Genomic DNA, 13,103 nt, shown 5'->3' with positions numbered 1-13,103 from the left:
CTTGGAGGATAAGGACTTTAAACGAAAGAATCATTTTTATGGAGGCATAAACATGGGCCCTAACAAAAGGGCACAGATTGTACTGGGAGGTGGGAGACAGATTTGGCGAATGCTGGAATGATGCAAATGAAAGCTGCCACTTATTGTGGACCTGCCCTGTGCCAGCCACTAAGCAGACACAACCCACAGCCCTTATTTCTTTTTCAATCTACAAAAACTATTTAATAGACAAAGTATTCATCCCATTTTAGAGGAGGAATCAAACAGTAAGGTTCAGGAACTTTCCCAAGGTCATGGGATTAAAGAGACAACTGAGGCAGGATTTGAGCCAAAGCTTACACTGCAGACCTATTAAATGACCCCTGGTATCTGTGTGCCATCCTGGTCTCACTGATCGTCCTTCTGACCCCAGTTCCAATCTCACCTCCTCCAGGAAGCCTCCCTGACTCCCACCCCAGCTGGATTAGGAGCTCATCTAAGCTCTCCCTCAGCACCTGCATTCTGTGCTTACCTCTCTATACCACTTGAACAGCATTAAAAGTGCTTTCAGACCAGTGGTTTGCATGGGGAAAGGGTGAGAGGAAGGCATGAATTGCAGGCAGGCACAAGAAAACTTTTAGGGGTGGCAGAAATGTTCACTAATGATGATAGTTTCATGCATGTATACAGATGGAAAAACCAATCAAATTGCATATTTTAATTTTTAAAATGTTGGCTGGGTACAGTGGCTCATGCCCGTAACCCCAGCACTTTCAGAGGCCAAGGCGGGCCCACCACTTGAGGCCAGGAGTTTGAGACCAGCCTGGCCAACACTGTGAAACCCCGTCTCTTATCAAAAATGTAAAACTTAGCCAGGTATAGTGGCACGTGCCTATAATCCCAGCTACTCGGGAGGCTGAGGCAGGAGAATCGCTTGAACCTGGGAGGCGGAGGTTGCAGTGAGCCGAGATCACGCCACTGCACCCCAGCCTGGCAACAGATGAGACTCCACCTCAAAAGAAAAAACCCTTTCTTTTCATAGGTGTTGACAAATTGCATATTTTAAATATGTGCAGTTTATTGTCCTTCAACGATGCCTGAATAAAGTTGTATAAAATGGGAGGACCAGCTGGGCGTGGTGGCACACGCCTGTAATCTCAAGCTACTCAGGAGGCAGAGGCAGAAGAATTGCTTGAAACCGAGAGGCGGAGGTTGCAGTGAGCTGAGATCGCGCCATTGCACTCCAGCCTGGGCAGACGACAGAGTGAGATTCCGTCTCAAAAAAAAAAAAAAAAAAAAAGGGAGGACCAGTCTTCCCAACTGTCTTCCCCACTAGCCTGTAGGTGTCTGGAGGCAGCCTGAGCCTTGCTCACCCAGCATTCTGAGTCTATAGAACAGCACCACGCACTGAGCAGACTTTCTGTACAGATCTGCTGGCTGGACAAAGAAATGAATGGAGGCTGATGGGACGTCGTAGCTCACGCCTGTAATCCCAGTGCTTTGGGAGGCCAAGGTGGGCGGATCACAAGGTCAGGAGTTCGAGACTAGCCTGGCCAATATGGTGAAACCCCGTCTCTACTAAAAACACAAAAATTAGCCAGGCGTGGTGGCAGGCACCTGTAGTCCCAGCTACTCAGGAGGCTGATGCAGGAGAATCACTTGAACCCGGGAGGTGGAGGTGGCAGTGAGCCGAGATCGCACCACTGCACTCCAGCCTGGGCGACAGAGCGAGACTCTGTCTGAAAAAAAAAAAAAGATAGGGTTTTGCCATGTTGCCCAAGCTGGTCTCGAACCCCTGGGCTCAAGTGATCCACCCGCCTCAGCCTCCCAAAGTGCTGGGATTACAGGCATGAGCCACCAGGCCTGGCCACAAGACTATTTCTTTTGGGTCAAGTATATGCTATTCAAATAGTAGATCCTCAACCAACATTAGCTCTACCAATCGTCCTGAAAAGGTGGTGTGGTAACTACCCTTTGGCTAGAGATCATGCCCCAAGTCAAGACTAAAGGGACAAATATAGGGTGGACACCTATCTTAGTACAATCTTTTAGGAGCTTCCCATGGCCTTCAGAGTAACACTCTTCAGTCTGCCAACAAGACCCTTCCTCGATCAGGCAGCTGTCTCCCTCAGCTCATCAGCCTTCCCACCCTACCTCCCATTCAGTGCTGCTGTTGTTGTCCCTGTTGTCATCACTATTGTAAAAACAATTTATTGAGTGCTTACTATGTCCCAGGCACAGTGCTCATTCATAGACATCTAATTTAGTCCCCACAACCACCCTGCAAAGCTGGTCCTATTATTATATTTTTTGGATTTGAGGCTTAGAGACGTTCAATAACTTGTCCAAAGACACAAAGACAAATATCCAAATATGTGTGAAATGAACACAAAGCCTGTACTTGCTAACTCTGCTACACTGTTGCTACCTCAAGTGACTTGTGGTTAGTGTAAGAGTCAGGCTCTCTCAAGACTCCAGGACTGCATACTAAGGTCGTCCTACCAGGTCCAGCTTTCTGTTGCTCTGCCCAGCTAGTATTAAGTCACCCTTCAATACCCAGTTCAGAAGCCCTTTCCTTCAGGAAGCCTTCCTGGGCTGCACGTACCCTCCCACCAGGCCCAAGGCCTCCCTCCTCCCACCAGGCCCAAGGCCTCCCTGCCCCTATACATCCCATTGATCTGGATCAGTGGCCCCGGCTCTGCACTCATGAAGCAGCCTAGACTTCCTTCTATCACAACCCTGATCACACTAGAGAAGCTACTGGTCTGTCTTTCTCTTAGGTTGTGGGTTCTTCAAGGGCAGAGACCATGTCTTTTCTCTTTATAGCTCCAGCACCTGGCACATGGCCTGGCTGTAGTCCCTGACTCATGTACCAAATGTTTTCTGAGAGCCTCCTATGCGCCTGGCACTGGAAATCAGGAGTAAAGGGCAAGGACCAGGCTGCTGCTCTCACAGTGCCCACAGTCTAACAACCCACATGTTAATTTCGTATGGGGGGAGGACTGAGGTAGAAAATCATACTTGACCACCCAAGGAGCCAGTCTCCATCAGTGTTTCCAACAGAACTTTCTGCAATAATAGAACTGCTCTATATCTGTGCTGGCACTCACCACATGGGGCTATTTTAATTTAAAAGCGTTACAATTAAATTAAAAATCTAGTTCCTCAGCATACACTCACTATTCACATTACAAGTGCTTAATAGCTACATGTGGTGAATGAATTGGGTGGCTATCGTACTGAAAAGAACACTCCAGATTTTCTGATAAATATCTCCCACACATAAAAAGGTTATAAAAAGGAAACGTGAGGCTTTATAGCAGAAAGATTTTAAGGATATGTGTCCTAGGGTCTGCTCGGCTAGGTTCCCATCCTGGCTCCCCTAATTTCCTAATTCTGTGACTCTGAACTTTCAGTTTCCTCATCTGTAAAATGGGGACAATCAAAATGTCTATTTGTAGGGCTGTGATGTGGACTAAATGACATAATCTGGGTGAAGTGTTTAGAATGGTCTGGCACAGGGCAAGTACTCTATAAATGTCAGGTACTATTATTAGAGAGTATTTAAGAAGTAATGAGAAGCCATCTAGAAGGGAGGAAATGAAACACCAATTCCTGTTTCCCACGACTTTACTCAAACCCCTAGAAAACACTTCCTCCCACCTTGTTCAAGGGAGCTCAAATTCTTGGGAAAACAACAAGCGGGTACGGGAACTCCAGGGCCACATCTATCTCCTTCTTCAGCAGCCTGGCACCTCTCCATGGCTCTAATCTCTCTCTGCAGCTGGTAATCGACATGTTCGCAGCCTCCTTATTTTTCAGTCTCACAAGCCCTGCTGGGGTGTTTGTATGTGGTGCTTCTTATCTCAGTTGAGATAAAACACAGCCCAACCTCTGAAATCAGCGTTCCCACCAAAATACAGATAGCAGCTTAGATAGCTCTGAAAACGTTACCTGAAACCTGAACACCCTCCACAGGGTCAAATCCCCAAACCCAGCTTTGGGCTGGACCCATTTCTAGCCTGATCCAGGCTGAATCAGAACTGCCATCAGACTGATTTGAAATAAAATGCTTTGGGGGGAAGGTGCAGGGTGGTGACACGGAAAATCCTATGCAAATTCAAGCTGCTGCTCGGAAGGAAATTCCTACTCTGGGCCTGGAAGAGACTAGTAGTGTCTCAGCTACTGAATCACTGACCATGGCCCTCGGGTCATTCTTGGAACAGATAAAGAAGGAATTTACTTTTTGCTTCTGAAATTGCAAGACTGACAATATCAGGCTGAATGGCCTTAAGGGACCGGCTCACCAGCGCTGGTGAAGTCCTCAGCTTTCCTGTCTTCAGGTCCTTGTGGGTGATCTGGAGTTGGTCCAGGGGCAGAGCTGGCATTGTGCTGCGTGACCCTCCTGAAAGGAATATGGATGGGAAGAAGAGAGCAGACACACAGACTCCTGGGGGCAGGGCCTGCTCTGGGGCTGATCCCAGAGTCAGAAGAGAAGCTTCGACCTCTCGCCTTAGGAGGCTCCTGTTGTGGTTCAGGACCTGGTTCATGCGCCTACTAACCCAGACAAAGTGACTGTTTTTTTGCATAAAGCGGTTCTCAATTGTAGAAGAAAATAATTCCCCAGATGACTTCCACACTTTTTTTTTTTTTTTTTTTTTTTTGAGATGGAGTCTCGATCTGTCGCCAGGCTGAAGTGCAGTGGCGCTATCTTAGCTCACTGCAACCTCCGCCTCCCCGGTTCAAGTGATCCTCCTGCCTCAGCCTCCCCAGTAGCTGGGTCTATAGGCACACACCACGCCTAGCTTTTTTTTTTTTTAAGAGACAGAGTCTTACTCTGTTGCCCAGTGAAGTGGTGCGGTCATAGCTCACTGTGGCCTCTAACTCTTCAATCCTCCCACCTCAGCCTCCTGAGTAGCTGGGACTACAGGCATTCACCACTACGGCCAGCTAATTTTTAAATTTTTTTGTAGAGACAGGCTTTATTTTTTGACAGATGAGTTCTTACTACATCGCTTGGGCTGGTCTCAAACTCCTGGTTTCAAATGATCCTCCTGTCTTGGCCTCCCAAAGTGCTGCCTCTGCCTCCCAAAGCGCTCACAGGTGTGAGCCTCTGTGCCCAGCCTGTTTCCACCCACTTTGAGAAGTACTGGCTAAAAATACTTAGATTCTCTTTATTACGGCTCCAGCTCTGTGAGCTCTATGAAGACAGTGTCCAGGCCTCTCCTCTTGCTATCTTTTCTGTGAGCACAGAATTGGTACAGAGGTGGCCTCACCAAATGTTTGAAGAACAACTACATATGAGGACACTCCTTTTAAAACTCTAGCCAGATTTTAAGTCTTTTGAGGGGTGAAGCTATGGGCCTTTCCTCACTTGTGGAGGATGTTAAGATTTTACAATCTCTCTAGGCTTCAGGGAAGAAGTAGATGGAAGAATAGGACATGAGAAGAAGGGAAGAAGGACATGGAAAAACAGAAGGACCAGGGAAAAAGATAATTCATAGAAAACTGACAGTGAAAACTCCTTTCTACAAAAGCCCAAACTGACCTCACAGTCAGTAAGCGGCAGATCCAAGGTCTCCTGTCTTGCTGTCCAGTGTTCTTTTCACAATATCACTTGGCCTGACCCACAGAAGAGACATACATGTTAAATGAATCATGGAATAGAAGTGAATTAGGCCCCTCAAAAAACATGCCATAAAAGGCTGGAACAGTCTCAATGACAACATGAAGAGACAGAGGCTGGGGTGATGAAACTGTCACCTCTTGAGCCTTCACAGACAAGCAGAGGAGCACGGGGGACATGAGCTACCAGGTGTGTCATATCTCAGATATTGGGCCAGGCTTAATGATATGAAGAGCTCCTCTAAGTGAATTTCTTTTTTCTTTTTCTTTTTTAAAATAGAGATGGGGTTTCGCCATGTTGCCCAGGCTGGTTTCAAACTCCTGAGCTCAAGCAAACTGCCCATCTTGGCTTCCCAAAGTGCTGGGATCATAGGTGTGAGTGCCTGGCCTCTAAGTGCTTTTCTCAGCATTAACTTACTTGCCCAGTTAACTGGCTTTACATGTATTAATGCTCACAAAAACTCTAAGGTTAGTTCTATTATTATCCTCATTTTATCAGTGACAAAACAGAGGCTCACAGAAAACAAGAAACCTGCCCAAGGTCTCACAGTTAGTAGGTGGTGAAGCAGGCTGGTTCTTAACCATTCACTATACTGTGTCTAGTTTAGTTAAACTTAGGGGTGGGATGGGCTGAAGGGGTGGAGTGAGAGTCAAAGCCCTTCTAGAGGAGACCCTGAGTAGTCTTGATAATAGAAACTGACTAGGAAAGAAGGGTGCCCCAGGCAGAAGAAACAGCAGAGCAAAGGCAAGGAGGTGGACACAGCCTGGCACCCAAGGAACCTTGGTTCCGGCCTGTTATAAAGACTGTGAAAATCCCCACCCTAGAAGGAGTAATGAGAGAGGACCAGTCTGCCTAGTCCTTGACAACTGTTCCAGCTATAGGATCCCAGCAGATCAGACACACACGGTCTCTGCATACATGAGGTGGCCTGAAAAAAAATCACAAGGCAAAGAAAGTAATAAAGAGCTTGGGGTAAGTTTTCATCTTTCAGCTTTGCAAAGCATAGATAATATCTTCTGCTGCACCTATTTCTAATCAAGTTACTATCTTACTAGCCTCTCACAACAACCCAATTAAGGACAAGGATTACTATGCTCAGATGTCCAAAGAGGGGCCCTGATTTGCTCAAGGTAAATACATTATTGGCCAAGCTGAAACCAAAGCCCAGGTCTTTTGCTAGGGCACCTGGGGCTCTCGTGCTGAATATGTTAAAAAACAATAATAATAATTTATTTTCCTAACCCTCTAGCCATGCTGGAAGGCGAGCTGGAAACACCACTGCTTTGCACACCAGTGCAGAACTCTAAATGACTGACAGGCCCAATTCCTTCCAGGCTTGCCCACTGAAGATGGCTGCGGGAGTGTTGGCTGTGAGACACAGGGTGGAAAAAAAGTCATGAGGAGGAAGCAAGTCTCCACCCTTTAACCTCTAGGCCCCACAGTCCAGGCCGAGGCAGGTAGAGACAGCATTTGCTTTCAGAAGAAATTCACGGCCAGGTGCAGTGGCTCATGCCTGTAATCCCCACACTTGGGAGGCCAAGGCGGGAGGACTGTTTGAAGCCAGGAGTTTGAGACCAGCCTAAGCAACATAGTGAGACCTCATCTCTACAAAAAATTCAAAAATTAGTCAGGTGTGGTGGTGCACACCTGTAGTCCCAGCTACTTAAGAGGCTGAGGAGGAAGGATCACTTGAGCCCAGGAGATCAAGGCTGTAGTGAGCCATGATGGCACCACTGCACTCTATCGTAGGTGACAGAGCAAGACCTTGTCTCAAAATTTAAAAAAAAAAAAAAAATTTTTTTTTTTTTTAAAGAAATTCACCCTTACAAACTACTGCCCGCCAGGGCAGTTCAGGGCTAGTCTGGTGTGGTGGTAAGGAGACAGCGCTACAGTCCTACAGCCTGGGTTCAAATCCTGGCTCCACCTTTTCTTATCCATGTTGAGACCCTGAGACAGTTCCCTAACCTCTGTAACTTTTGACTGCCTCTTCTGTAATATCAGAATTGTAATAGTACATAAACTTCCAGGGTTGCCATGAGAAGTAGTCAATGTGAAGTGCTCAACCCAATACCTGGCACATAATAAGCACTCAATAAAATTTAGTTGTTATTATTCAAGTCTCAACCAGAGGCAAGACACTTTGGGCTTCCTGGTTTATTCAGCAAATAATTCCTGAATATAATCCGGGTCCTAGGCATATAACTGACTATCATTTGGCGTTAAAGCTGTAACAGGAAATGTCCTGCATATAATCTGGGTCCTAGGCATATAACTGACTATCATTCAGCATTAAAGCTGTAACAGGAAATGTACGGTAGAGAAATGAAGGATGTTACAAAGAAGGTGATCTATAACCTGGATGTTGAAGAATGGGGGAAAAGGTGACATTCCAAGCAGAGAGCAAGCATGAACAAAGGCTCAGAGTCTTAAAATGTGCGGCTCTGGGTTGAGTGAGGTGGCTCCCGCCTGCAGTCTCAGCACTTTGGGAAGCCGTGACAGGAGAATTGCTTGAGCCCAGGAGAGTGAGGTTGCAGGGAGTCATAATACATCACTGAACTCCAGCCTAGGGGACACAGTGAGACCCTGTCTAAAAAGTGTGGCTTTGAAGGAAGAGGGAGACATTTGGTGTTGCTGAAAACACAAGGTCAGATAGGGGATGACAGAAGTGAAGAGAGAAGAGAAGCTGGATAGGGAAGACAGGACCAGTTTAAAAAGAGCCTCAAAATAGCTTGAACCCGGGAGGCGAAGGCTGCAGTGAGCGGAGACCATGTCATTGCACTCCAGCCTGGGCGACAGAGCGAGACTCCATCTCAAAAAAAAAGCCTCAATGCTACACTAAAGATTTTAGTATTTCTGGCCGGGCGCGGTGGCTCAAGCCTGTAATCCCAGCACTTTGGGAGGCTGAGACGGGCGGATCACGAGGTCAGGAGATCGAGACCATCCTGGCTAACGCAGTGAAACCCCGTCTCACTAAAAGATACAAAAAACTGGCCGGGCGCGGTGGCTCAAGCCTGTAATCCCAGCACTTTGGGAGGCCGAGACGGGTGGATCACGAGGTCAGGAGATCGAGACCATCCTGGCTAACACGGTGAAACCCCGTCTCCACTAAAAAAATACAAAAAACTAGCCGGGCGAAGTGGCGGCGCCTGTAGTCCCAGCTACTCGGGAGGCTGAGGCGGGAGAATGGCGTGAACCTGGGAGGCGGAGCTTGCAGTGAGCTGAGATCCGGCCACGGCACTCCAGCCTGGGCGACAGAGCAAGACTCCGTCTCAAAAAAAAAAAAAAAAAAAAAGATACAAAAAACTAGCCGGGCGAGGTGGCAGGCGCCTGTAGTCCCAGCTACTTGGGAGGCTGAGGCAGGAGAATGGCGCAAACCCGGGAGGCGGAGCTTGCAGTGAGCTGAGATCCAGCCACTGCACTCCAGCCTGAGCGACAGCGCGAGACTCCGTCTCAAAAAACAAACAAAAAAAAGATTTTAGTATTTCACCTGAAAGCAGTGAGGACTCATGTAAGTATGGGAGAGACATGACCAGAAAGAGATGATGATAACCTGGTGGCAGAAAAGACCTTTTATAAACTATGGGAGAGCAAACAGTATGTTAATCATTTCATTTATTCCTTTTTTTTTTTTTTTTTTTGAGATGGAGTCTCACTCTGTCACCCAGGCTAGAGTACAGAGGAACGATCTCGGCTCACTGCAACCTCTGCCTCCCAGGTTCAAGAGATTCTCCTGCCTCAGCCTCCCTAGTAGCTGGAATTACAGGCACATGCCTGGCTAATTTTTGTGTTTTTAGTAGAGAGAGGGTTTTGCCATGCTGGCCAGGCTGGTCTGGAACTCCTGACCTCAGGTGATCCACCCGCCTTGGCCTCCCAAAGTGCTGGGATTACAGGCATGAGTCACTGCCCGGCCATTCAAATATTTTTGAGCACCTATTATGTGGCAGGCACTGATGCCCAGAGAATATTAAGGTGGGCAAATAACAAACCTGGTCCTGCCCTTCACAGAGCTTACAGTCATAATGGGGAAAGACAGATACTTTTCCAATTAGCCATACAAACAAATAAAAACCAATACCATGATGTAGCTATGTAGGTAAGGCTCATGAAGCTGTGGCAGCATTTATAAGAGACACCTGGCTTGAGGGAGGAGGGATGTCAAGGAAGACCTGAGTTTTTGTCTAAAGCATGGGTACAAATTAACTAGGCAGGGCTGGGCACGATGGCTCACTCCTGTAATCCCAGCACTTTGGGAGGCCGAGGCAGGCAGATCACAAGGTCAGGAGATCGAGACCATTCTGGCTAACAAGGTGAAACCCCGCCTCTACTAAAAATACAAAAATAAAAAAAATAGCTGTGCGTGGTGGTGCATGCCTGTAATCCTAGCTACTTGGAAGGCTGAGGCAGGAGAATCGCTTGAACCCAGGAGGTGGAGATTGCAGTGGGACGAGATCGCGCCACTGCACTCCAGCCTGGGCGACAGAGCAAGACCCCGTTTTAGGGGGAAAAAAAAAGAAATTGAACTAGGCAATCTGAACTTTAAGTTTCAAAAGGACAAACAATAATCACGACTATGTCTGTGCCACCACTGTATTCCCCTGCCAGGCAGGACAGCGAAAGCCAAAAGCTAAGAAAGGGATGGGAGCTCCCTACAAGCACCCAATTACAATATGGCCTGGGAACATCCCCGGGGCTATTGCTTCCTCAGTTTCTTTGTCATCATTCCTCTAGTCTCTCAATTGAATATTACTCTCCTCAGAGACCTTCTGATTGCTCTGCCTATAGTATCTACTCTCCCAGTTAGTGTCACAACTTTAATGACCTCGTGCATTTGCTTGTCGTTGACCATCTCCTCCCACTAGACTGTAAGCTCCATGAGGTCAGAAGCCTTGTCTGTCTTGCTTTATGTGTATCCCCAATGCCTAGATCTGTGTCTGGCACATAGGAAGCACTCCACAAATATTTGCTGAACGAATGAGTGAACCCTGAGAAAACTGAAGCCCCGGGTGTGAGGACGTGGGGGGATCGTGGCTGGTCCAAGGCCACTCTGGGGCCGAACTTCGAACCCGTGGCTCCTGACCCTGGCGGCCAAGTCTCGGGAGCTGGGGGCGGCTCACAACCCCTCAGCGTACGCGCGGGCCCCGCAATGGAGGCCAGAGGGTGGGAGAGCCAAGGGTGCCAAAGGCACAGCCGCGGCTCCTCCGGGGCCTCTTGCCCTGCATTCGGCAGGGACCAGCCACGCACTCACCTCGGCGGCTCCACCACCAGCTCTGTGCCGCCACCTCCTCCGCCGCCGCCGCCGCCGCCGCCGCCGACCACGGTGACAGCTCCCTGGGCGCCCGCACTTCCGGGGTCAAACGGCGATTCCGCAGGAGCAGACAGGAAGTCTCGGCCTGGCCCCGCCCCCAGAGCAGAGCAAACTACCGCCGGGAAGCCGGACCCGGGCAGCACCTCAATGCTTAAGACTCCGCCCCACACTCGGCAGTCTGTAGCCACGCCTCCTTCCCCTCCTACGTCCCCTACGTGATTACACCTCTCGGGAAATCCAAGTTGGGTACCTAAAAAGGCGTCTCGGAATCCCAGGCTTCCACCTTCTGCCCGACCTCCTTAGTCACCGTTTTACATATTTAATCCAGAAGAGAAATTTTAACAAGTCAAAAGCACGAACATAATGTTAAGCACATGTACGAGTACAGACTGAGATTTCGTTTACGGGAAATTCTGGAACAGACAGAACTCATGAGTGGCGATGGTGTTAAGATTGGTGGTTTCCTCTGGGGCTGTGGACTGGGAGGGGCCACAAGTGAGGCTGGGGTCACCCCTGTCTTCATCTCGGTGGTAGCCATGTAGATGTGTTCACTTTGGAAAATTCATCAAATTGTACACTTAAAATTTGTGCACTTTTCTGTATGTATGCAATACAGGTTTTTTTGGTTTTTGTTTTTGTTTTTTTTAATGAAGGTACAAGTATAGCTATCCTGAGAGAAGGATGCAGTTTTTCTACAGAATGTCTCAGGTAATGTAGATTTAGTGGTTCCTAAGTCTGGCTATGGATCAGAATCATCACAGAAAACTTGTTAAGGACATACATCCCTGGCTTCATCTCAGTGCCTGGCACACAGTAAGAATTCAAAACCAACCACCATCATTATTGGGGTGTTATAGAAGCCCCCGAATGGAAAACACAACCCTACCCTGGGATTGTGAAATATTTCCCAGGACCCTCCTGCCAACCCCTGCTATCTGCACTAGGGCTACAAGTAATGCTTAGTCCAGTGCCTGTCCTCAAGGAGCTTACAAAATAGGGAGTGCAAGAAAACCAATAGCAACGAGTCAATGTGATGAATGCAAGGTGCTGAGGAAATAGGAGAGATGGCCTGTAAACCAGAAATGAGATGAGAGGAGCTGGATTTTATATTAGTTTTGTATTGCTGCATAACATATTACCACAAACTTACAACAACACACTGCTTGCCACTTATAACAAACACATTTATTTATTTATTTTGAGACGGAGTCTCACTCTGTCACCAGGCTAGAGTGCAGTGGTGCGATCTTGGCTCACTGTAACCTCCGCCTCCCAGGTTCAAGCGATTTTCCTGCCTCAGCCTCCCAAGTAGCTGGGACTACAGGCACGTGCCACCACCCCCAGCTAACTTTTGTATTTTTAGTAGAGACGGGGTTTCACCATATTGGCCAGGATGGTCTCGATCTCTTGACCTCGTGATCCGCCTGCCTTGGCCTCCCAAAGTGCTGGGGTTACAGACGTGAACCACCACGCCTGGCCAACAAACACATTTATTATCTCACATTTTCTGTGGGCCAGGAATCTGAGGATGGCATAGCCGGCTTCTCTGCATCAGGGTCACCCACAAGACTGCAATCAAGGTATCAGCCAGGGCTGGAGTCTCATTTAAAGACAACTCAAAAAGGGTCTGCTTCTGAGTTCCCATGGCTACCGGCTAAATTCAGTTCCTTAATGGTTGTTGGACTAAGGGTCTCAGTTCCTAGCTGGATTTTGGCCAAAGGCTTGTCATGTAGGCTTCTCCAGTGTAGCAGCCTGCTTCATCAAAGCATGAAAGCCTAAAAGTTAACAGGGAAACCAAGAGTGGTGGCACATGCTGGTAGTTCTAGCAGGTTGGGAGGCTGAAGCAGGAGGATTGTTTGTCCCTAGGAGTTCAAATAGAGCCTGAGCAACATAGCAAGACCCAGTCTCTAAAAATTAAAAAAAAAAAGAATTCAAAGAAGGCAGTAGGGGCTGGGCATAGTGACTCATGCCTATAATCCCAACACTTTGGGAGACTGAGGTAGGAAGATTGCTTGAGCCCAGAAGTTTGAGGCCAACCTAGGCAACATAGCGAGACTTCGTCTCTACAAAAAAAAATTAAAAATTAGCCAGGCATGGTGGTGCATGCCTGTAGTCCCAGCTGCTTAGGAGGTTGAGGCAGGAGGATTGCTTGAGCCTGGGAGTTCGAGGCTGCAGTTAGCCGTGATCACACCA

The 13,103-nt window shown here is 48.0% G+C and overlaps 1 protein-coding gene across 9 annotated transcripts in view; it reads right to left on the bottom strand.

Annotated features, from left to right (window-relative positions):
* Positions 1–10,987, bottom strand: part of ASCC2 (activating signal cointegrator 1 complex subunit 2) — a 51,546-nt gene extending 40,559 nt beyond the window's left edge. For 2 of the 9 annotated variants that reach the window (XM_017945217.3, XM_031656376.1), the window contains exon 1: positions 4,287–4,610. In XM_017945217.3, coding sequence (XP_017800706.1) covers positions 4,287–4,568 — 282 coding nt within the window. In that variant the 5' untranslated portion in view covers positions 4,569–4,610. Of the gene's footprint in view, positions 1–3,642; positions 3,816–4,286; positions 4,611–5,527; positions 5,602–10,850 lie in introns of those variants that run through there. The other 7 variants (XM_017945215.3, XM_017945218.3, XM_021921445.2 and 4 more) reach the window with 6 other exon arrangements.
* Positions 10,988–13,103: the final 2,116 nt, after the last annotated feature.

Source organism: Papio anubis, chromosome 16 (assembly GCF_008728515.1).
Source record: "Papio anubis isolate 15944 chromosome 16, Panubis1.0, whole genome shotgun sequence".
Classification (NCBI taxonomy): domain Eukaryota; kingdom Metazoa; phylum Chordata; class Mammalia; order Primates; family Cercopithecidae; genus Papio; species Papio anubis.
Note: the sequence above shows the minus strand (reverse complement) of the source record. Positions and strands in the feature narration are given on the sequence as shown.